This window comes from Glycine soja, chromosome 15 (genome assembly GCF_004193775.1).
Source record: "Glycine soja cultivar W05 chromosome 15, ASM419377v2, whole genome shotgun sequence".
NCBI classification, from domain to species: domain Eukaryota; kingdom Viridiplantae; phylum Streptophyta; class Magnoliopsida; order Fabales; family Fabaceae; genus Glycine; species Glycine soja.
The window spans coordinates 11560222-11586936 of record NC_041016.1 but is presented as its reverse complement, the minus strand read 5'-3'; the positions used below and the strand labels follow the sequence as shown (position 1 = coordinate 11586936).

The window sequence follows — 26715 nt, the reverse complement described above, 5'->3', positions numbered from 1 at the left end:
ATTGAATGTTGAACCCACAGAATATTATTCTGCACTTGACTTGTGTTGAAGGTGGTTTCTTCATTCTTGTAGTTGAGCCAAAAGAATGAAACTTGTAATTCATGCTACATATGTCAGTTGTTCACTTTTTGGTGAGAATGTTTGGCTTAATGTTAGTTACACTATCATTATCCTATTGGAAATTAATTAGGTAAAAGTACTAGTAGAACTAGTACAAGCCTAAGCAGTTAATTAGGTAATGAAACAAATCAACAAAGATATCCTAAATATTCTGTGCAGCGGTAAAGTTGTGCCTTGGTGACTTGTTGGTCATGGGTTCGAATCCGGAAACAGCCTCTTTGCATATGCAAGGGTAAGGCTGCGTACAATATCCCTCCCCCATACCTTCGCATAGCGAAGAGCCTCTGGGCAATGGGGTACGAAGTTTTTAAACTGTTGCTACATTGTGATGGTTATATACCTTTTCCCCAAGAAAGAATTGCAAAAAAATACAAACAACACAATTTTATATACCTTGAAGAAATTATAGGCAAACACATGCAGAATTCTAATGCCAGAACAATGAGTTTGTGTCTACTACCAAACTACAAGCCATGAATATACCATTTTAAAGTTTTAATAGAAATGTCATGTCATATGTTTTCAACCCCATCTATTTCCTAATTGTGTTTCCAATGGGGAATTTTCAATAAGCCTAAAAACACATCAAAAATAAGTCTAAACCGTAATAAAAACCATTTTTTTCATAAAACAAAACCTAATTGCCAATTTTTTAAATTAAAAAATATTGTCAAACTTCATGCGGATCAAGTTGATCCGCGTTAAGCCTATGGATCAAGTTGATTCGCAACAAGCTACAACCTATGCGGATCATCTAACACAAATGCGGATCATCTACACTCTACGCTATCTCTACGCTATCACTGATGCTGATCAGGTCTATGCATACGAGGATCAACTTGAAGAAACACACAGAATGGAAAAGCAAACGACAGGGGAGTGGCTTACCTCGACAATGCTGCGAGCCAAAGAAGAAGAACACAAATGCACCACTGGACGCGAGCTCAAGAAGCAGACCAACACACCACGGCGCCACACAAGAAACCAGCTGGGTCAAGAAGCAAGTCGTAACAGAAAAGAAAGAAGAAGAAGACGAAGCTGCGCGCTGGGTGAAGAAGAAAGAAAGAAGGAATGCGAAAAGCGGGGAGAGAGAAGCTAGGTGCACCAAAAGCTTTTAAAATATGCTAGGGGTAATAAGGTCATTTTGTATTAAGTGTTGGGTGCACCAGTAAAATTGCTAAGTGCACCTAATATGAAGGTGTATTTTAAAAATGATGTATTTTAAAAATTTAAAATTTAATATATATATATATATATATATATATATATATATATATATATATATATATATATATATATATATATATATATATATATATATATATAACTGTCAAACATAATAAATCAAAATTAACCGAAGTCTTAAGATAAAACAGATGTTGTTCTCAAAACCTCATGCACCTTTGGATTATGAGTGTTGCTTTGGGCACCCAACAATTTGGTTGGGGCATCCAGTAATGTTGGTGAAAGGGCTAAAATGCCCTTCACCATTTTGATATGAAAAGTTAAGGTGACTCGTCCTTATGAGTCACTATTCATTTCTATCCCGCGGCGTTTTTTCTTCTTTTGTCTTCCTCTTAGCCTGCCACATTGCTTCTTCTTCTTTCTGCACTTCTTCCTCCTCGTGGTGGTCTCCTTCATTCTCCTTCTGCTTCTTCATTTTCCTTCACGCATGTCGTGGTCTTCTTCATTCTCCTGGTGGTTTGTGACTCTTTCTCGTTGCGGTTCTTCTTTTTCTTCGTGGTTGCGATTCTTCTTCTTCCTCTTCGGTTCTTTTTCTTCCTCCACTTTCCGCGCGATTGTGGTTTTTCTTCTTTCCTTCTTCTTTCTCCACTTCACGTGCCGTTGTGATTCTTCTTCTTCCTCTCCAACGAAAAAATAACATTTTTCTGAAAAACCCCATATGGATCACTAATCCGTATGATCATACGGATTGTCAATCCGTATGACCATACGGATTAGTGATCCGTATGTTTTTTTTTGTTGAATATTTTTTTTTTCAATTTTTCTTCTTCTAAATTGTTTATTTTTAATTTTGATTTGTCAATTGTTATTTAAATTATTTCGTAGTGTAATGTTGTTTTGTAATTTTAGTGAAATTTTATAATTTTTTCTGATTTATATGTTAAGTATTAATTTTATTTATAAAAAAGAAATATTAGTTATTACTAAGATTTGATTAGATTGCTAGAATTAAGATTAGATTTGTGAAACAATTAATTTTCAATATTGTTATATTATATTTGTCTAATTTTGTTTTTAAAATTGAAACAAATATTTAAAAGATATTGAATTTTTTACTAATGAAAATTATTGAAATCATAATTAAAAATGATTTAAATTTTTTAGTTACAAAAAATATTTAAACAAAAATTTTTAATAACTAAAGTTTGTTATAAAAATATTGAAACATAATTTTTAATTGTACAATAAATCTACTAGTTATAAAAATTATGAAACCAAAATTTAAAATTTAAAATATGATAAAATTCTTAATTTAAGATAATGATTGAAATCAAATTTAAAAATATATTTGATTTGATAATTATAAAAAATATTAAAACCAAAATTTAAAATATGATAAGATTGTTAATTTAAGATAATGACTGAAATCAAATTTAAAAATATACTAAATTTGATAATTATAAAAAATATTAAAATTAAAATTTAAAATATGATAAGATTGTTAGTTTAAAATAATAATTAAAATTAAATTTTAAAATATATTTGATTTGATAGTTATAAAAAATATTAAAATCAAAATTTAAGATATGATAATGTGATTAATTTAAGATTCAATTCCATTCCATTATTACCCATGAATAAAACGGGGACCTAAACATCTTGTACTTAATATCTGCAACCCAATCATAGCATTGTTGTACACTAGGGGTCACCATTCACCAACCCTACTAATCTCACTCGCTCCCCTCTCTTGCAACTTCAAAATCCATTCCTAAACACTTGATTTTGATTTTGACTATACTTGTTTGTGAAGCAGAAAAACAAAGAAAGATATCCTAGCAGCATAACACTCAGCAATGAACATGACCATCACAAACTCTTGTCCTCTGATAATCTTCCTATGCTTCATGATGCCCCTTTTTGTATTTTGTGACGAGGGAACGCATTCAGGTACAGAAACATAACCTCTTGCTTTTCCCTTTTTTCTCTCAATGACTATTCTTCCCGTGAGCTAGCCTGAATTTTACATATAATGTTGGCAGGACCATCGACCCAGAGTTTGCATTCTTCTCATGAAGACAAAAACGGGTCCATAACAGTGTCAATGAAAGTAGAACATGCACATTCTGCCTCTAGAAAATTTTGGTTGCATGGTAAATATATATACATATCTTAGTCTTCCAACTAAGATGAAATTAAAAACATCTTTTCCTTTTTCTTTTATTATTTTTGGGCACCTTTTTTGACTTTGTTTAATTTTTTTTTATGGTGATCACATATATAGGTACTTGCACTAGCAAAGACATAAGCATCTCACAAAGCCAAACTTCTACACCAGGAATCCCACAGTTCATAGTGCAAATTGTTAACAATTGTGTTTCTGGATGTGCTCCTAGTGACATCCACCTCCACTGTGGCATGTTTGCTTCTGCAAGAATGGTGAACCCAAGATTGTTCAAGAGGATCTCCTATGATGATTGCTTAGTGAATGGAGGGAACCCTTTAGCCCCTAGCCAGATCATCAGATTCACATATTCCAATACCTTCTCCTACCCTCTTGCTTTTAAGTCTGCCAAATTTTGCTGAGTATTCCAAAATATACAAATATTCAAAAGTAGAATAAAAAAGCTAGCACAGCCTTACTAGTTACTATACTATATATACCATGCCTCAGAGAATCCAATCTCTCATCAAAAGGGAATTTCTCCTTTCCATTGGAAATGTTGGAATTTTCAAGTTAATAAAATGTTTCCGTGGTTGTAGCTGCATTTTGCATGAAATACACTTCAAAATAATAGTGTTATATTATTATTATTATTATTATTATTATTGTGTCAGCCTGTTCAAGACAAACATTCTTCTTGATATATATATATTTTTTAATTTCTTCTTGATACTTTATTAACACTTTAATTTATAAAAAAATTACACTTTAATTTTTATTTTTATAGTTTCAGGAATAAAATAATCATCATTAGATAGCTTTAAAGATTAATTAACATAATAATTTTAAAAACTAAATTCGTTGATATTATAATTTTAGATATTGTACTATTCTTTTTGACACCTACATTTTACGGTTTATTATTATTATTTTTTAAGTTTATATTAATACAAAATATCATGATAATAAAATAGATTATAACATTTCATTTTATTTATAAAGACCTATGTTTATTTTAAAATACTAATTTTATCTTCTGTTTAAAATTCATATGTTATATTAGTTTTAGGAGTCACTAATTTTGTCTTTAAATTAACTGTTATCTTATATACTAATTAAATGGTCCTAATGCAATAAAATTAATTAAATAATTTATAAAATATTGAATATCCACCACTAATTTAACTAAGTTGATGTTTTTTAAATAAAGTTTAGAAATTAATTTAAAGAATTTTTTAATAAGTTATATTAATTCTGGAATCATCTGCTAATTGATTAGTGTACTAATTCTGCAGCACACACATTCATGGTGCATGTAGTGTGCCTGTGCCTCTTTTATTTTACAAGTAGGTAAGCATAACATAGGGAAGGGAGAGGGTTGTGTTTGTGTTGTGTCGTGTGTGTGTCTATTTTTCTTTCACTGCTCTTGAAGCTCAGTATGATTATAGCAGTCCTGAGAGTCAGCAGATCAGGTTAGACCAAACATTAGATGAGAGAAAATGACAACACCCTGTAAGCACAAAAAAGGTGTTACCTCTCTCTCACCTTGCTCACTTATCTTCACTGGGAAAAGGTGGTTGAGTGTCAGCATTCAGCAATAAGAGCTCACAGCTTTTTTAATATTCAAAACAACTTCATAGAAAATCCTTGGGTTATGTTTCTTAGCCTTTTCCATGCAAAACGATCAATATGTCAAGTTTGCTTTTTTTTTTTTAAAATGGTCAACAGGAAACAAAAGGGTTATTTTTCTTTAGAGGCTAAGGTGAACTTATTAGACGTTACATTTATGTACATTTTGATCTCATCTCTAGGTCTTACTTATCGGGGCACTCACTGTAGTGTAGGCTGAGCTATTACTCATCAAATTTAGCAATTACTAAATCTGTTTTAGGTGAAAGAAAAAAATTATTTGATACCATGTTCTCTGTGTACTGTGTTCCTTTGTTATGATTTATTACTCATTGTATATAACTTGAAAATGAACCTGTACGAGAAACACGGAGGAAATTAAATGCAAATTCATTAGAGCGAGAAAAAAAATATCATTCATATTTACAAGAAATAAGTTTTAATGGAAAATAAAATACACTACAACTTTTCAAGAGTATAACTTTTCTTATAAATAGGAATCGAAGTACTATTATTTTATAATACTATGCCCTACTAGTAGGGATGAAAATGAGTCAAGCAGTTTGTTAAGGACCTTTGACTCAGCCTACGTAAGGCTCGACTCGACTTATTTATTATAAAGACCAAGCTCAAGTTTTTTAAAAAGTCTTTTTAGATAAAAAGGTCAAATCCAAACTATAAAAAAAGTTTGTTAAGCTTGACAAGCCGACCTGTTTAATTAATAATAATAATAATAACTTTATTTTATCAAATCTTATCTTATCCCGATTTTATTCCATCTAGATTTTATTTTATCCAGATTTTATTCCATTTAGATTTTATTTCGTCCAATCTTATCTTATCTTGTCCAAATTTTATTTTATTTTATTTATGAGCTTGGACTTAAAATAGATTTGTAAGCTTTGGGGCTGAGGACCTAATCCATACATTTTTCAATATTATGCTTTTTTTATTTTCTTTTGATATAATTTGTGCTTTAACGACTTGAATTCAATATGATTTTGTTTATCAATTATTTTTGGATTTGTACATTACTTATACGAAATTTTATAAGTTTCTTTTTTTAGTTAATATTTCAGTAGGTTTTAAAATAATTAATTAATCAAAGACATCTTTAAACAAATTTTTAAATAGGCTTGTGGGCCAAGCCAGGCTTTTATGTAAGCCGAGCCGAGCCTTTAAAAAAAGTCTATGACAGGTAATGAGCCAAGCTCAAGCCTTACGTATTCAACTCAAGCCGAGCTCGAGCCTAGTAAAGGTTGGCTTGGTTTGGCTCATTTCCACCCCTACCTATTAGTATCAGCCAAGAATTATCTGCGGGTCTCTACATGTATGATAAGTATACATTGCTCCCCTGATTCAAGGCAGGATTAGAAAATGTCTGTAAGAAATAGTAGTTATCATAAATAAAATTAGGGGTGGGTAAGTGGGCCGACCCGCCTCGCGTAAGGCCCGGCTGCATAAGCCCGCATTGATAGCGGACTGGTCCAATCCGCCCCGCTTCTTACACGGACCAAATAAATTGGTCCGCCCCTGCCCCGCGGACCCCGCGGGTCAAACGGGCTAGTCCGCGGGCCTAGTTTTAGAAAAATTTTAATTTTAATAAAAATATAATACAATCAAATTAAGTTCAATACAAATGTAAATAAAATCTCAATAATTAGTCAATTACATCAATAAAATAAATAATGTCTTAACAAAAGAAAATTCAAACAATAAATCTAAAATATGAAATTTAAACATCAACAACAAATGATTTCATATTTGAAGTAGCTTGAGCATTCTCCATCTTCATATCTTTATCTTTTTTTTCCTAAAACTCGAAATAATAATAAATATTAGAATAAAATCAAGTTAAGTGATTAAAAGACAATAATTATTACATATTATTTACCCTGCATATCAAATACTAGTAACCAATTTTTAGTATATATTGTCAACCAGAAACCTAGTTCAATATTTGTTAAGCATATGTGAGGAGAAAAAATGTTCTTAGCCTGCTACAACTACTAAATATGATATGAGCTATTCTTTATAATAAAAATATATTGAAATATCTTTAAAAATATTTATTTAACAATTATTTTTGGCTTAAATGATAAGAATTGATATTTTTATTATTTATGACTTTCAGATATGAAAATGATAGATTAAAAGAGAAAAAGATCGAGAAAATATCAAAAAAGAAGATTTTTAGTAGGTTATCATTTATCTTTTTTATCTTAATCTTTTATTTTTGTTATCTTTTATTTTTCTTATCTTATCCTTTTTTTATCTTTATCATCTTTTAATTTCAATCTTTTATTTTTATTTTTATATCTTTATCTTATCTAATATATTTCTTTATCTGTTATTTTTTTAAAAAAGTTTAAAGTGAAAAAGAGAAAATCAATCCTAATATAACTGAGTCAGGATCACACAAATTAAACCTACTGCAGGCTGCGGGCAACCCGCGGACCCTGCGGGCCAAACCAGGCTGCGGGCAACCCGTGGACCCTGCGGGCCAAACCCGCATAGTCCGCGTAGTCCGCGAGTTAAGCGGGGCGGGCCCAAAAATATGACATAAATATGGACCGTTTAAAAAAATTGGTCCGTAATCCACGCGGACAGCGGGCCCCGCAGGTCAATCCATGGACCTGAGCCCGTTTACCCATCCCTAAATAAAATTGATATACGAAATAGCGTCAGCATTTCTTTTCTACCGGTATGAATTTGCAAATACAAAAAACTGAATGCATTATTTAGGTTTACTTATTAATAGCATCAGCATTTCTTATTGAAAAACTTACCTTATTAAACTGTATATTTAAAATTGACATTTGACATTAAAAATTGTTGTTGATTTCTAAAATTAAACTCCCGAGACATGACATGTGTATTTGACGTGAAAACCATAAGCTATAAATATAAGTGTGTTAAAATGAAGATTGACAAAATTAATTTTGAATGAAATTGATTTTATAAAATTGATTTTGAAGTAATGTGATTTATATATATTTAAGAAGTAAAATTTATTTTTTTATTTAATGCAAAAGCTACTCGGAGTAGCATCAATTCATACTCAAATTTGTTTCACTAGATCACGTTGACAGGAAATTAAAATGCTAAACATGTTAGTCAAAATCATAATCAAGTTTGTAAACGTGGAACCAGACAAGCTCTAAGTTTCAGCATTAAAAGTGAGAATGACATGATTTTGGTTCTATATGGACGAAAAGAGTCAAACATATCCCCATCTCTTTCTCTTTAGTGTTCAACAGGGAGTTGTGCTTCCAGGATCTTTCCCTCACATTCCAACACACTCAGCATCCTTGTGGTATACCTAGTGCCTACGTACCCTTGTATTTTAATGGTACCTGACCAATGTATGAGTAGTTTGTGTCTTCAAGAGTCTCGTTCTTTGATGCTCAATTAATCTCTGCTAAGGCAACTTGTCCTCAAGTCAAACAAGCATTAAGTGCTAGCCTTGCACATTAGGCCGATAGCCCCAAACAGGGTGTGTACATCAAGTTTAATTTCGGCTAAGTTGTTGCCTTAATTAGTATAGAATCTAATTAAGTAACCAAGGCTACGTACCCTTCATCACTGAGTTCACGTGGGTTTGGTCCAGACTAATTGATGCCAGGTTTTGATAACCCAAAATCAGATTGCTACCCAATTCTCATGAATGCATGTTGGAAGGGATAAATATGTATCTTCAAGATTCAATCTATTATATTATCAATTTTAATAAGGAATTATTTTTTATTTTATTATCATAATTATTATTATTTGACATATTCTTAATTAAAATTAGAGGTTTGTTATCATAATAGAGATTACGATAATAAGAAACAAGATCTTTATAATTTTAATCTAAATTGCTATTGATTGTAGGATTATTGTGAATAAGACATTAACAATTCAGATATATTAATATATATGTAATAGTCTTTATTGGATAAAGATTAACATATCTCATTTATTAAATTAATGTAAATGTAGATGTCATTATTGAACCGACTTAATTAAAAAAATTTAATAGTTAATATTACCTTGATATGTCATAAGAAGTTCTCAATTAGAAATATAATAGTTTTATTTGACTTGAAATTATCATACTAATTAACAAATTATTTGTTATATTTTAATTTTGGACATCTAATGTCTTAGGGTACTAGTTGAATGAATATTTGATATGATTAAATACTTGTAGAATTAATGATTAATATTACATTATTCTTCTATTGATTCTTGAAGGTAAAAGATGTTATTTAATGTTATCAGGACCTTAAGGAATGTTATTAAACGTCTACTTTGATTAGTAAATTAATTATGATTAATTTACTACGTATTAAACCTACATGATCACACACAAACAAGTGTTCTTTGCAGAAGAAAATAATTTATTTGATAATTAAATTAGAGAATTTAATTTAATCAAATAAATATTTTAATGAAATATTATTATATTTTTTGCTAGCACCAAGAATATAATTGATATAAAGAATGAAATATTATTTTATAAATGTAAAAGTTTTTCATAAAATAAGAATAATATTCTATTGTTACATATCAAGGATGTGATTAATTATCGTAATTAATCATGTGATTAATTATGAATTATCTTTATCTTATATCAAAAAGCTTCTTAAATAAAATATATGAGATAATGTTTATATTTTTATAAAGATAAATAGATATGAAATTATTTTTATTTTTTTTTTGAAAAAGGTCAGTATCCATATCTCTCTAACATTATAAATAGAAGCATCAACTTGAGGCAACATGCATTAGACACATACTAAAAAAGTTTAAGTCTAATTTTAGACATGAAGACTAGAAGGAGAATTTATCCTTTAGAGTTTCATTCATCAAATAATTGATATAGATTGGTTTGTGAATATACTTAGAGTCTTCACACTATATTTGAAGAAAAGTTTTACTACTTAAGAATATATATCCGGGTATACAAATCTATTTTTTTCTATTTATTATTATTGTATATTTTGAATACAAAATAAATCCTAATTTTTTTATGTAAATATTAGGAACACTTTTATGTAACTACTAACTATCATGCATGTATAAATCAACATTATATTGTTAGTTTTCTCAAGATGGTCAAATGATTGATACCTATATATATACGGTTCCACTGTCAAAGTAGAAATAGAAAGGTCCAATGCATTTTTCCAGCCAGGATATTAAGAGATAAGAAATAAGCGAATGCCCAGCTTGGAAACAATAATGACAACTTTCATTGTGAAACCTGTTTTTCATATACACGGGTAGTCTTTGAAAGAAAGAGTCTTTCTCAAACATCACAATTTTTTTTTATTGGGGTAAATTACTAATTGGTCCTCTATTTATTTAATTATTTTATTTCTCCATTATTAAAAATTCAATTTAATTCCTTAATTTTTAAAAGTGATGTAATATTGTCATTTCTGCCTAATTGCAAAAAAGTGACATTATCTTCTTGTACACGTTGCTTAATAAAAGAAATGATATGTAGTCATAACATAGAATACACTCGTTAGAAATTTAAACGATAAAAAAGATATATTACATCAATTTCAAAAATTAAGAGAAAAAAAATGAACTTTTTAATAATAGAAAAATCAAATTAAACATCATTTTGGGAGCAAATTAATAATTTAGCCAAACTTTTTAGAATATTATATTTTTATTATATTGTTATTAAATAAATTTAAGGACGGGAATTCAATAATTAAAGTTTAAGGCTTGCTGGAATTGATTGCAAATATTTAATTTATGGTTTTTAAATATAAACTATGGTAAGCTAAAATGAAATTGAATTTATTTTAAAGTCATTTTTAAAACATCTCATCCCAATTTTTAAAAGAAAAAAAATAGTTTTAGTTTTTAATCATACAAATAAATTATTTAATTGTACTAAACCCTATCATTATTATTGCATACAAATAAATTATTGTACTAAACCCTATCATACAAATAAATTATTTAATTGGTATCATTATTATTGTCATATTCAATACTGGTTATCAATGTTACCACTACCATTGTCATTGCAATAATAATTTCATCATTGTGACATCAACCATTGACACCCTATCATCATCATGTTCATTGCCACCTATTACCAATATTTACCATTACCTATGTAATGTGTGTTTTCATCACAAATCTTATCATCATCATAATTATTGTCATGGTTGTTACCTTCTCAACTATTGTCATCACCACTTCGATCACTAATACTAATCCTCTCTCTATCCCCAAACAACAATCATGAATTACTATTATTATTATCATCAACATTATCATTATTATTACTATTATCACTATGATACTTATTATCATATGTTTGTTGCCATTACTAAGTTTAACATGGTCACCTCTATTTTCACCTTTGTCATAATCCTTATTACAAAACAAGTGTATTTTTTTTTTATAATTTGTGAAACTTAAATATTAAGTAGTTTACAACAATTCTCACTGCTCAACAAAATTGAGTTTGACTTTCTTACTACCAAAAAACAAATATAAATTAAGTAAGAAATAATAATTTATGTGATTTCTTAATAAATAAAAAATAGTGATTGGTTATTATATATTTGAGAAATGTTAACCATACACTTTTTGACACACTTCGAATATGTAAATTTTGTAATGTAAATTCATATTTAATGAATCTCATTCATGATTTATGGATAAAAAAAAGTCTCATTCATGATATCATAGCTTCCAATAAATTTTAATAATATGTTAGAAAATGTGTATTAAAGATCAGTATATTATTAAACCTCCTCTTATACTTGTATTCACTGGTGTAGGGTACATGGATTTAGATAACGCTGTTTTTTTTTTAAGGTAACTATGTTTTAGTTTTGATTGCCTAATAATTGGACCCAAAAGGATAAGGGGATGAAATTTTCTTTCTTAATAATGGTGGCCGTAGTCAAAGTCGGGACCAATTGGTCCAATCTTTTTTTATCACCAATCGGCCTATCGTCCTTTCTTGTATTTAATAGTAGTTAGTATTTTGAAAAGATTGAATTACATTCAAAATTAGTTATTAGATAAAATAAAATAAGATTGTCAAATACCCACTTATTCTGTTAAGTTATTTTGTTAAAAAATTTAGATAGTGCATTTTTCATCAAACAACTGTTACCTATTTCACTAACACCGTGTTTTTTTATTCCTAAAAGTATGGCTTTTGAAATATTATTTTAAATAAAAAATAAAATTGTAGTAAAGGTGTCAGTAATTATGAAATAGTTGTTCAAATAATAACAAATAAAGCCATTTTTTTAAAAAATAACAATAAAATATAGTTTAGTTATATGCATGTTGAGTGTAAGGAAAATTTACCCTAAATAAATATTCCTGATATTTTGACATCGCTCAATATCTAAGGATTTATCCGTTCTCAGCACTATACAACAAGACCTGATAGAGAATGGGATTATGGCTCTCAGATATTTGTGCGCTACAAATATTTCCATCCAACATTATCATCATCATGTTGCTAAAACTCTTGTTTCCTCAAGTGTTTCTCTAACAAGCTCACGCATGCAGAGTTCCACCCCTGCTGCGAGAAACAGCAAGAACAAGTTTATTACTGCTAAGAACGTGAAGAGCCTCGTCAACACCATCGTGATTCCTTCCATTTCATCCACTCCACTCGAGTCTCTCCACAGAGGCAACTGGCCCAAGCTCATTTGTGGTGCAAGCTGAGGCATATATGCAAACTCAAACACTCTATCTTTCTATCTATCTATCTATCTATATATATATATATATAGGATGCTGTTGATATCAGAAATCTCAGTCTGGTATACACTCTTGCTGGATGTAAGGTCTTTTATAATTATAAGTTTTTTGGTAATATACTATTATAACAGAAAGTACATGCATGCATGATAACCAGCAATTCCGTATGCTGTGCATTATTTTTTTTTGGACAATTGAAGCTTCTTTGTGCATTACTTCACTGAGTATATATTAAATCATTTGAGTCTCAGCCAAAATTATGCCTATTGGGTTTTTGTTGCGAACAAAATTAAATGCAATTCTTTAGGTGTTTTTGGTGCTATTCCTCAATCAGAATTAGAGTTTCATCTTGGTATTACACAGATTACCAAGATGAAGCTGTAATTCTGATTGCAGAAAAACACACCTTAGGAATTGCATTTGCATATTATATTTGTCCTTTCATTTTTGGTCTCATTGTTTCAGTTATGCAAACTTAATCTTATAAGGAACTCATTGAGGAATATCGTGTGATTTAAATTGGATTATATGGTTGCAGTTGACTGCATTGACTGTGCTGCTGATGCATCGTTTGTTAGTGCTGTGAATGAAGGAATTGAAGCTGCTAAAGATATTGTATGCCTTAGAAGGCCCTGGGTGATGATCAGTGTCAATGATGATAAAGATCTTCATTTTCGTAAGGCCGGTAAGTTCTAATTGGGCTTATTTGTATACATTATTATATATGCCAGCATGAGCCTAAGTCAGAAATCTTGTGATTTAGTTTGATATGCAAATGTAGTCTGCTTTTTCATGTTCAGCTTTCGAATTATCATGGTTGAATTCTTGGGTTAAAATTATTTTAACATTGAGAACTTTTGGATCCAGAACATAGTTTAAATATTTGAATTTGAGTACTTCTAGTGTATAATTTGACTGATTGGTTGTTGCTTTAATCAAAACTATGTCAGTCTTTTAGCCTCTTACTGATCATATGGAACATATGATATCCAATTTTAGGACTTGAATATGTATCAAATAATTCCCAAGTTGAAGAAGTCTACTTTGGTGAGAGACTTATTTACTTCAACATTGATGAAGTGACAGTTTAATCTTTATAATATTTGTACTTGTTAAATTCATAATCTTGACTATAGGGCTATGATAACGGAGGATGTAACATTTCATTTTTTTAAAATAAATTAAAAAATATTTTATTTAAAAATAAATAAAATTTTAGAAAAATAATGAGATTTTTATAATTAAATAAATAAGAAGAAATAATTTTATTAATTAAAATAATGATTTTAAAATAAATAAAATAAATATATGTTCTTAAAAAATAAAAAAAGATATTTTTATTTATTCATTTGATAAAGAGTAAAATTGAATTCCTTTTTATAAAATAATAAAATAAGAAAAATAGTAAATAATAGGTTGAGAGTATCCTATCTATAAGTAAAGAAATATTAGGTCAGTTTATGATATGTCTCTACATTCTCTCTTCCTCTCAACTCCCTTTTTCCCTTCTCCTATTTCAAAACCTTCTTTTTTTCACTTACACTCAAACTCGCTCCAGTAAAACTATAATCTCATACTCTTTAACCGTTGGATCATCGTCAAATTTGAACATCAGGTTCAGATCTCATTTTCTCACCACATATATTATTTCTGTGGTGAGAGAAATGTCTCTCGCACGTAACTTTTTCTTTTTCGCATACACCTAAACTTGTTTCAGTAAAATTATGATCTTGAACTCGTTAACCATTGGATTATCGTGAAATTTGAACACCCAATTTGAAACTCATTTTCGCATATTCCCATCGCTAAAATTTGTGAAATAATGTCTTTTGTAGAAGAAATGTCTCTCGCACAAAGACAGTGAAATAGAGGTTTCAATCCTTTCTCCTTTTCTCTAACGCTTGGAAACCCTAGCAAAACAACCAGAGGAAAAATTTGAGGAATTTTAGGGAACTGCTAGAGACGCCGCTATCACTACTAGAATACACACGTGAGCCCGCTTAGAGGATGAGTTTATCGCATTTAGGGTTATAATGAGCATGTGTAAGAATCCTTAGAGGATCAAATTGAGATTTGTTTTGGGATATTTATTGTATTGTAAATATTCCTTTATGATTATAATGACGAGATTGTTGTGTTTGACAGACCAATTAATGCTCTGATGTGAATTGGTTGATAAAATTGAGTGCTCTTGGTGTTTCGTGTTTTTTACCTATGATTTTGATTTCTTTGATTTTGATATGATTATGTGAAATTGTTTAAAGGGTTTTACTCCCCATGCTGTGAGAAGCATTTTTGTATAATTCGTTTGTGTTTTGGATAAGATTTACTAGATTAGCGTGATAAATTGTTATATTGTGATTATGAAATTGTGATTGAGATTGTGTGTAAGTGATAAGTTGAATATGTGATGAATTGTGAGATCACATGTGTATATAGATGTTATGTGCATTGAATTGTGAGCTATGAATTGTACAATCATATAACTATAAGACCCTTTAATGCGCGACGAGTATTGTGATTAGATCCACTGTGGGAACCTGACGAGTTTAATTACTTTGAGACGCAACAAGATAAAATTATTTTGAGAACAATTGAGGAGTCGTGTGTTTTGTACCGTTCATAAATAGAGAGTCTGTGTGCTAAAATGTTTTTTGGGTTGGACCTAAATCAGGAGGGAGAGGTCGTGACAGACTCTTCGGAGTCTAGGCCTTGAGGGTAAATACACTCAATTTGAGTGCTCCTTTGAGTTGGTGTTGATCCCACATGGTTGGAGCATTTTCGTAAAACAACATGGCCCTAATTGATTTCTCTATGATTTTACCTAGTGAGAGTGACCAGACTTATCAGTATGTGATCTATCTTGTCATGTACTCCTAGACGTCCGATGAGGTTTTTCATTAACATGGTATCACATTGCATATAGGATTGAATCTTAGTATATTTATTGCATAACGCTTGTGTATTGATCGATATTGATTGGTTGAGTGATATTGTGTTTTAGTCTTGAGTAAGTGAATGATATGAAAATGTGTGAGACGTGTAGTGTTGAGATGTGATATTACGCGGTAGTGGTAGAATGACGTGAGTTGTGTTTAAGTAAGCTATAATTCATTTATATGATATGAATATCCATGTTATTCCGTTTCTCTCTATTAGTTAGGAATGTGATAATTCACTCCCTGTGTAATGTTTGTGTTTGGATCCTGTGATGATTTCAAACTTTGTGTTCGTGGTAGCAGATGGTTAAGTGGATGATTATGGAGAACCTCATGCTAGAGAATGTTGAAATACAATGTTCTGATATGATGTGACATTAAGACATGAATTTCTGTATTATTTGCATAATATTCTAAACATGTTACTTTATGTTATTCCGCTGCTTAATTTGTTTCCTTTTGTAAAAAAATTGGATGGCCTTGTTTTGGGCCAGAGATGTTTTCATAACCTTATTTGATAAGTTTTTAATTTGGTGATTAATTCGAATGTGAACTTTTACCCACTTGAACTCCTTTATGTTTATTGAATAAAATCATTTTAATTAATTTTACATTTTCATGTATGATATTATATAAATATGTATGTCGAGATAAAGGGTGTCATACATGAGTTATACTAAAAACAAAACATAGATTAGAGATATTGTTCCTCTTTATGTCGAGATTTTTCTTTTATATTTCCTATGTTGTTCCATGGAGTCAAGGGTTGTCAAAGGTGGAATGCCATGTTACTATGAAAATGTGGTCATCTCTTATGTCCACCATCATATTAAAAACGTGGAATGGCATGCCACTACAAAAGCATGACATTTTTTATGGTCATCATATTATAAGTTTTTCTCAAATGACAAAGATTCAATATGCTGCATCTGGTTTAAGCACTAATTTTAATAAATATAAAACTTAATATACCACTTACTTACTAGCAATTAATAAACGTTGAAGTAATGTCTTTTGAACAGAATTTGATCCAGAGGACTGTCCAGCAGACTGTTCACGACCTTGTGAAAATGTGTGCCCTGCAAATGCCATAACATTCCAAGGGAAATCTACTTCAGGAATTTCACATAATACTGAAGCACCTAGAGTACTGAAGGTTTTAACTTGATTTTACCTAAGTTTTTGTAGCATACAAGCTTTGTTTTTGAAAATTAAAAGGTGCAGCAATGTTCAATTGGCTTGAAAATGCAGGACGGAGTCATAACAGAAAGCTGCTATGGTTGTGGTCGCTGTCTTCCGGTTTGCCCCTACAATAAAATAAGTGGGATATTTTCCAGTTCCATCTGTGATTATATGTCCTTAACTCTTAATTATTTAGCTCAATTTTTTTTGGTTACTATCTCCATGATATTATTTGTTTTCAACAATGTATATTTTTTGTATTGATCCAGGAGAGGTAACATATGCAAGAGATGCTATTACAACTGCTGCTCTCATCAAGAGAAATTGTGTTGATGCTATGGAGATACATACAAGTGGGAGGTATTATTAATTATCAAATAATACAAGCATATAACTGTAATCCCTTTGGAAATATGTTTCATGATTCATATGTCAAGAATTTTATCAATCACATAACGTAATAAAAGGATAATAATTCTCAATTAGTCAATTCCCATATACATGTAATGTGTTCAACAAGCTTTCTATGCTTGAGGCATTGCACAATCATGTACTCATAGATGGGTTTTCTCCTTTCTTTTCATTTTTCAAGGAAGGGATTGGAATGATTCAGCTGATTTAATGAATAGATCAAACCTCAGTTATCTATAATTTGAGATATGCTATTTATATGATGTATGTTTGATATCTCTGAATTCATTTCCTTATGTGACCAGTGATTCTTCTATAGACAGCAAAGAACTCTGGAGTGCTCTAGGAGATTCAGTAGTATATTTGAAGCTTATAGCTGTAAGTGGTGCCTCCAATCTATTCTAATATTTAAGGGGTATAACAGTATAAGTAACTTTTCTGTGAATACTTAGCCTCTTGGCATTTGAGTGAAGAATTTATTCTTGAAATAATCCGGGTTAGCTTACCTAATGGTGGTGATTCAACAATATCCTCTAAGCCAAATTTTATTCCATATTTCTATTAACAAGTACATCTTTTGTCTTATATAAACTCAAGTTGGATGGTTGTCCAATGAGTGGAGATATTTGGAGAGGAGCAACTAAGTAATCTATTGCCTTTGCTGTTCAATTGTCTAAAGCAAAAGAAAGACCTCCTAGTTTGTATTTCTAGCTCAATTTATGGTCCCTAAAAAACCTTCAAGATTTACATATATCCTAATTCTGTTAATGTTTATGTCCCCTAATATGGTAGGTTTTCTTCACACAATTGATGGGCTGAAAAAAGAGGGACTCTTCCAAACAACTACTGGTAATGTCCCCACTTTGCTACTTTGTATGTTCTCTTGTTATTCACTCTTTTCTCCATTGCATTATAATTAAAGCTTCTTTTTGGTTAACTTTTCCTAGAATACTTACATGATAATATGCCAACAATCAGCTCATGTGATTCATCACATGCTTTAATTAGCGGTATAGCTTATGGTGGCTACGCACGGAAGCCGACACATAATCTATACCCCATTATTTACGTTTCATTCTGTGTCCACCCTTATTTTCCTTAGTATAGATGTGAGATACATAAACTGTGTAATTAGTTAATAATTGGCTTATAAAAAAGAGAGATGCATCTTCTGAATCTGGCATGCCAATTTATCAAATCTTACTAAGTTACTATGTACATATTTGTTCAGATTGTTGGTAGAGTATTGGGATCCATGCAATTGAGGATCATCCCGAGCATCTCTTGATGGCTCTTAAGGAAGCACTTGCATTGTTGGGGCCTATTAAATGTCTATGATCGATGACAACTTCACAATCAACTTTGTGATAGATAGTTGTATTTGAAAGTGTAAGCATGTAAAGGAAGAATGGAAACTTGTTAGTAACATAGCAATCAAGCTAAATGTTACTTTTAATCTATTTTTTTTTATTAACTTTTAAAAGTTTTATTTTCATTATTTAAGTTTTTGAAATATTTCATTATGAATTTTTTTAGTTTTTAGTTAAGAACCTTAATGTTTTGTTAATTATTAAATTTTAAAATAATTAATTTAAAATAATGATGACTAAAAGTTATTACTATATTTATTTTTATTTCAAAAATTATAATCCACTATAAACAAAATCACAACGATAATTTTGTAATTTTGTTAAGCTTTTTATTATAGATTATATGTATAATTGATGTTAACACATTTACATTGGTTATAACTAATGTTATTTTTTCGATTCTAAAGATGGCGTGAAAACTCTTACCCCACCTGTAAAGCCTCTCCTCCAACCACCACCACCATGGTTCCACCTCCCACAACCTTTTGTTCTAGTTCTCGTTTTTTCATCACTCCGATATCGGAAAAGAGCAAAATGAGATCTGAGATCTAAGATCTCTCAAACTCTTTCCATATTTAACGCTCTGTGACCACTATCGTTCGCCATATTCCAAATTTAAGGCATTTCTCCGATGCGTCCCTGCAAGAAGGTATGTAAGAAGTAATGGTGATGTGGTTGTGATTTGTTGGTAGGTGTGGCGGTAGATTTGTTGGGTGCGACGACCATGGCAATAGATTGGAAGTGACGGTGGTGATGAAAAAGAAGGAAACAAAAGAAAAAAAAAAGTAAAATAAGAAATGTATGATCTTATTTTAGGCATGACAACGGACGGGATGCAGGGTGAGATTTCTTTTCAGATTTTTAGTGGGTTTTTCCGTCCTGTCTTCGATCTTATTTTGTTTTTTTTATTCATAAAATTGGAGAAAATATGATAAATATTTCTTTTGTAATTAGACTGAATATATTCTAATATGTTAAATCAAAATTTCAAATAAAAATTATTTAATCTCATATATTTTTAGATAATTTTAAAAAATAATCTTCATCACATCTTGTTTATAAAGGTTGAAATTCCAAATGTTTAATAATAGATAAATTAATTAAAAATTATTTTATCTCATTTATTTTTTGAGCTCAACATAAAATTAAATAATTATAAAAAAATAAAGAAAGGTTTCAATATTTTGAATGTTTTTTCATTTTAGTTCCTTTCAAATTCTTGCGCTGCTTGGATCCATAAGGAATAGGAAAACGAGGCCTGTTTTTCTTTAGATTCAGACTTGCAAAAATATGTACAATTGGCCCTCTTCCCGTCAACTAATATTAGGCCTTAATGCTAATAGTACGATCCCAACTTTTAGCAAAGTAAATTTATGTATTGGAATAGTAAGCAAAACCTCATGTGATAATTTTTTGTATTTTTGTCCCCCCAACATTGTTTCCTGGTATGGTCCCTGGAGACAACATTTTTTTTAGTGGTTTATATAATTTTAAAAATAAAATAAAAAAATAGAAATAATTTTTAACCGTTACTATCGTTACTATTTTAAATGAATTATTTTAAAAATAATGAAATACTAACATTGTTAATGAAAAACAAAAAAAAAATCAAAATGAAACTTTAAAAAAAAAAAAGAATCAAAATAAAATTTTTAAAACTAATATACTAAAATAAAAATAAAAACACAAACATAAATGATATAAAAAAGTAATATTTAACCTTAGTAATAATTGAGGACAATTGGATCATATGGCTGAGATTCCACACGACTAAAGATATGGCTAATATACATGATATATTTATTATATTAAGTAATTAGAAATCGAAAGATTTTTAAATAATTTTTTAATTAAGTTAGATAATTCTGTTTATGAAGTTATATAATTTAAGAATTATATTATTTTTATTTTTTTCCAATTAAGTTATATACTATTTTTAATAAATTCTATTTTTCCTCTAAAAAAATAAATGTTATTCTTTTTTTATTGATCTTTCTTCGTTAATGCTATAGCATTATAATAGCATTTATGTTTTATTGATTTGTCAAACCAAATTATTATAAGAAACCATGTTCAAGTTAACTAAAATATTAACTTAAAAAAAGGTAACTAAAATACGTACAAGTTCATAGATGAGTATATAATAAATACCCAAGATTTTAAAGTTGTTACCTGTTACTTACATGCATTTAGGTTAAAGTATGAGTACTTTTTCAGGGAAAGAGAATTAATTCTCCCTTAACTTTATCCTTTTTATAACAGACACTTTAAACTTTATTTTCGTTTTAATTAATCATTAAAATTTATCCTTTTTTAAATAAACATCCTATTTTTTTATGTTAATTATCTCTTAAACTTTATCTTGTTTTTTAAACGTTAATTTAATTAATCTTAAAAAAATCATTTCAATTAATCCAAAACTTTGTTATTTTTGTTGTAGTTCCTTATTTTTATTGTATGCTAAATAACTACTGGATAAGAAATTATAATATTTTATTTATCTTAAAAATTTATTAGTTCATTAATTTTTTTTGCTGTAATTTTTTCTTCAAACATCAAAACATAATAAAAGAATTTCGAATTCAGAAAAATAATACATAGAAGAGAAAATAATAATAAAATATTTCAGGGAATGAATTACACACGCAACACGTTCTAATCCATTAAAGCTAATTAAGATCGTAAGAAACTTAGAACAACTTTTCACCTGTTTTGTAGTATTGTTTTTTTTAGAGATTCAAGGGTTCACGGACCACGATCGTGGTCCCTCGTTTCCCATGCTACGCATTTTTTACTTAAAAATTGGTCTCTCTTCATTACACTAGTTCACCCTGACATCGACAATGCATTTTTTTAATCATTTTAATTTTCCTGACAGACAACAATATCACATTGCTATAAACAAAAAAATTGGAGTGACTTTCAAGGCATATAAGTTCCAATCATTTGAGAATGAGACATACACCAAAGAAAATGTAAGGAGTATTAAGGTACCATATATTTGTCATTTGAACATTGCTTTACCCGAATGCTCCTAATTATTAGCACTTCTCTTGTATTTATTTATTATTTATACAAAGAGTGTAAAATTATGCTTAAATTAATCTATCAAGGCCACTTTGACTTACAATTCAATATATATAATAATAAGTTTTTAATTATTTCAAAAACTTGAGTTATTTTTCTCGAATTACAAGACAAATACATAGAACTTCTATTCAATCTAGATACAATATTTAACTTATTTAAGCTCAATATATATTGTAAATTTTATTAACAGCCCTCTAATTAATTAAAATACTTAAAATTCCTCATATATGTGTTTTAAGATGAGTGTATTAATCAAACATAATTCAGCTAAGACTATTAATTATTGTTTAAAACATAACTTAATTATAACTTTAATTTAGTTAATAAATAATCTATATGGTCTTTAAAAAGGTTTAAAATTTGTAATGTGACTATCGTGCTGAGGTGATTATAAATATAATTTATAAACTCAAGTTTTACAAATTTTAATACTTTAAATTCTTTAAATGATACTCAGTTTATTTATTGATGTGTATTATATATTAATCTAAATATTGTGAGTAACTCTAACATTATTTTTATATTTTTAAATAAAAAGTTATAAAAATAATAATACAAGTATCACCCACCTGTGGATTCCGTAGAGGTGCAGGAAATTATGCGGGAAGTTTAATTAGTATTTTTTTTTGGATAAATTTATCCTTTAACGTGTAATTTGCTTGATAAATACGTCTTTAGAAAATGAAAATATAAAATTTATTCTCCAAAAGTGTAAAAAGTGCAATAAATATATTCAACCATTAACTTTCATTTGTCATCGTTAGTAAAATAACATACGTCGCATAGAGGGACGGATTTGTCATTAAAATGATTGTCAATATGGTTGTGAATGTATGAATACAGGTTCTTGATGATGTCAAAGTATAATCAAACAAAATTGCTTCAAGAAACATTCAAGGTTAAGCAAACAGAGATTGTTTCAAGATTAAATCAAGACCAAGAAAACAACGATTAAGAAGAAAGTTAAGTCTTAGTATATCTTTGTTAAAAGAGTCTCTTAATAATTGCAAAGGTTTAGTCTCAACGTAATTTTTAAATTGATTATAAAAAGGTTTTAGAATATTTTTAACATTTTCTTAAAAAAACATTTTTCCAGTGGTAATCGATTACCAAACATTGTAATCGATTACCAGAAGTAAAATTATTTTAAAAAGGTTTTTTAGAAAGTTTGAAATTTGAAATTTCAAATTTCAAATTTCAAATTAGAAATTTTAAAATTTGAAATTTGAAAATTTAAAAGTTGAAATTTGAAAATGTCATAAAAGCTTGTTGAAAAGACACATTTCTTCAAACAATTTTGAAAAGGTACAATGGATCTAGATATATGTGTCTGACTTCGAAAAACAAAAGAGAGATATTCTAAGAGAACTTAATTGTCAAATGCTCTCTCAACAACTATTGGACAAACATTTACAAATCTATTGAGAATTCTTCTAAGATCTTCAATTTGTATCATCTACTCTAAAGAAATATTTTTGTTAATCTTAGAAACTCAGTTGTAATCAAGAGACTAGTTGTCTCTTGGAGAATCTTGAACACAAGGGTGAGGAATCCCAAGGTGTGTTCAAAGTCTGTAAAAGATTTACAGAAATAGTGGAAAATCTCAAGTGGGTTGCTTGAGGACTGAACGTAGGCACGGGCAGTGGCCGAACCAATATAAATCAAGTTTGCAATTCTCTCTTTCCTTATCTTATTTATTTTATTGCAATCAATTTTGTCTTACACGTTTAAAGAACATTATTAATTTGATTGTTTCTTCTTCTGCATTCGGAGTCTATCATATATCATTTAAAAGGGGGTTAAAATTTGTTAGTAGAAATTTTGTAAGACTTAATTCACCGTCCTCTTAAGTTATTGAGACCACTTGTCCAATAGTGGTCATATCTAATTATCAACATAGGGATATATTTGTCAAATAATATTCTCTTGACTTTTCGTCTTCTCACTTTCTGGAATATGAATGGGTAAATACCCATTTTTGTCTCTAAATATCTAATTTACTGACAAATGCGTCATTGAAAGATGAAAATACAAAATTTAGTCTCAAAAAGTGTAAAAAGTGCGACAAATGTATTCGGCTGTTAACTTTTATCTGTCACCGTTAATAAAATAACCAAGATTCGAAGAAGTGAAATATGTGAGATATTTATCTTTTAGGGTAATTTGGAAAAATTTGTAATGATTGGTAAACTGGTTATTATTATGTTTGTTTTAAATTATGTTTGCCAATATATTTTTTTAAGTGATTATTGAAATGTTATGTTTATAACGATAAAAAATGGTGAAAATTTATCCTAAAATTATATTTTACCCTTAAATGAAATGAAATTTCTAATCTAACAAATTAATCCAATAGAAACATATTGATATTTAGGTCCAATAAAAAATTACTGACATTTTCCTCTAATAATGATAACTTATTAACATTTTTTGTTTAATGGAACATACTAACATTTAGGTCAAAAAAATTACTGACATTTTCCTCCGATAAAAAAATATTGACATCTTCATCCAACAAAAAATTATTAACACTTTCGTCTAAGAATGACATCTTACTAACATTTTTGTCCAATTTAGTCAGCATGACCACATTGACAATCATTTCAGTGACAATTTCATCATTTTGTGTTACATAAGTTATTTTATTAATGGTGATAGATAGAAGTTAACGACCAGATATATTTATCACATTTTTTACATTTTCGGGAACTAAATTTTATATTTCCATTTTTTAAGAATATATTTATCACTAAATTACACATTTAGAGATAAAAATGATTATTTATCTTCTTTTTTTCTTTTGGTAATAAGGAATGAGGAGGACCTAGGCCCAATTTAACTTATTATTATTATGTTTAGCATGAGTTGCTCGAGGAATGCTTTTTTGTGTGTTATAGGAGAAGTTGCATAGAGTATTAGAGTTAACTGTTATAGAAGAAGTATTGATAATTTTTATTATTCATACAAGTGTAAATTGAGAAAAATAAATGAGAGCATTGACGAATTAATCATTGAGATCATGAAAAAAAATATCTTTCATTTTAAGTATTATTTAAAATTCTTTTATTTTGTTGGAAAACTATTTTCTTATAAAATTCTCATCATTTTTAAAATACTATTATCATTAAATTATTTGGATTTGATATAAAATTCCCATCGAATTCAAAATTGCAGTTTATGTCTTTTTTGTATGACAAAAGTAATGACAGTTCATGCTCTTAATTTCCTTTTAGTTTTTAGTTGAGTCTTTTAGTTTTACCTATACATGATCTTAATTTCGTTTCTGAGTGCAATAGAATTAATTAATGACAATTAACAAGACACCAATTCATAACCTGACTTTAAGTTCACGCTAGCAAACATGCATGGTTTGGGGCCATAGCTGTGCTTTACTAGGATTGATTTTTATGGCTCAACATACATCCATTCCCTCCAATTTAAGTTATGCACAGTTCCTCTGATTATTAGCTGGCCAACAACTTCTTCCTTTTCAAATTTCAAGCATACAAATATAAAACATAAAGTTTGATTTTAGAATTTTTATTAGTAATTGACTGAAAGTTGTATTCTGAAAAAATAATAATGACAAATTTCATACAAACTACAAAGCACAATAAATACCTTCTGAAATACTTGGGGTCATTGGGGGTAGAAATATTCCACTTTGTAGTATGTTTTGGATGAGGAAAAAATGTATATATAAAAGGGATGTGAAGAATCTATGAATCAAAGGGAGAAAGATCAAATTCACAAGAGAGGTAAAAAGCATATTGCTACTCATAAGATAATTGATGAAATAAATTATTATTTTAATAAAATAAATGATTTTTTTTTTCATTTTTGAATGTATTTGTCTAAATTGTTTCTGCTTAAAAAAAATAATTTTATGCTTATTTTTTAAAAAAATTATATGCTTCTTAAAAAATACTTTATAAAAATGTTTATTTTTAAAAAAAATTTAAGTTTATACAAACTAACCCAATATATTGAATTGATTGGAAAAAAATTGTGAAATATACAATGAAGAAAGATCTTATATATAGTGTTGATTGTTAACTATTCCTAATTAACTTTCTAACGTTCTAAATGATTCGCTGACCTTCTATAATCTCTGTTACCCCCATCCCCCTCAAACTAATAAGTGATATGATTACTATCAGCAGCTTGAACTACAAGCATTTTAAAAAAAAATATTGCAATATTAAAAAAAAAAACAACAACAACAAAGTCCAAGCTAGTCATAATCCAAGATGAATTGACAAAAAAAGACAATTAGAATATACATTACAAGAAAATCCTTAAGTGGGTTGTTAAAGCATCCACAACAAAAGTTCTTCATAGGATCTTAACAAGGATAATCCCATATTTTGTTGTTCGCCCGTTGTAGAGTGGTAAAGGAATCGTCAGCATATGCACGAATGGATTGTCCTCAAGAGAGAGATCTTCTTGTGGATGCTCTTAGGAAAACAAGCTTGTGCAAGTTGAAAACCTAAAATTTATCAAAAAGAAAATAAATTATTCATTACCCATTTTCCACCTAATATCATGTAGGACATTGTCTCAACTTTTACACAAACAATATTTAAATTCAAACTTTTTTTTTTCCGTTAGATGAATGGAATTCTTGAGGTATCACATATGTAATACCTAAATTTTGTTTGTTTTTGTAACCATTGGTGTTTGAGTGTATTTCTCACAGGATGAAATACACTAAACATCAAACATTACAAACTTATATTGAGAACCAATATCCATAAAAGTATCACAAATGAAGGCACACTTTAGGCTTATTATAAGCTTTCTCTAGGTCAATTTAGACAGTCACATATTCTTTCCTTTCTTATGCTCACAAAATACATAACCTCTACAAAGCCGCTTTGGC

At 29.0% G+C, this 26715-nt stretch overlaps 2 protein-coding genes across 6 annotated transcripts; both read left to right on the top strand.

The window, feature by feature from the left end:
* The first annotated feature begins 3023 nt into the window (after positions 1–3023).
* On the top strand, positions 3024–4073 carry LOC114386711 (TPD1 protein homolog 1-like). The gene is made up of 3 exons (XM_028346753.1): positions 3024–3255; positions 3348–3458; positions 3590–4073. Exons 1-3 carry the CDS (start codon positions 3162–3164, stop codon positions 3889–3891), a joined length of 507 nt encoding a protein of 168 aa, XP_028202554.1. The 5' UTR covers positions 3024–3161; the 3' UTR covers positions 3892–4073.
* An 8502-nt stretch (positions 4074–12575) lies between these two features.
* LOC114387491 lies at positions 12576–18871 on the top strand. Of its 5 annotated transcripts, none has more exons than XR_003661330.1 (8): positions 12576–12903; positions 13380–13526; positions 16803–16936; positions 17032–17101; positions 17232–17322; positions 17679–17751; positions 17971–18222; positions 18605–18871. XR_003661330.1 is itself a non-coding variant. In XM_028347686.1 (7 exons), the coding sequence occupies exons 1-6, from the start codon at positions 13370–13372 to the stop codon at positions 18190–18192; spliced, it is 552 nt and encodes a 183-aa protein (XP_028203487.1). In that variant the 5' UTR covers positions 12929–13369; the 3' UTR covers positions 18193–18222; positions 18605–18862. The 5 variants fall into 5 exon arrangements, 1 of the variants encoding a protein (XP_028203487.1); XR_003661329.1 differs by having other exon boundaries at positions 12576–12922; XR_003661328.1 differs by lacking the exon at positions 12576–12903 and having other exon boundaries at positions 12929–13526; positions 17971–18070; positions 18166–18222.
* The last annotated feature ends 7844 nt before the right edge of the window (positions 18872–26715 follow it).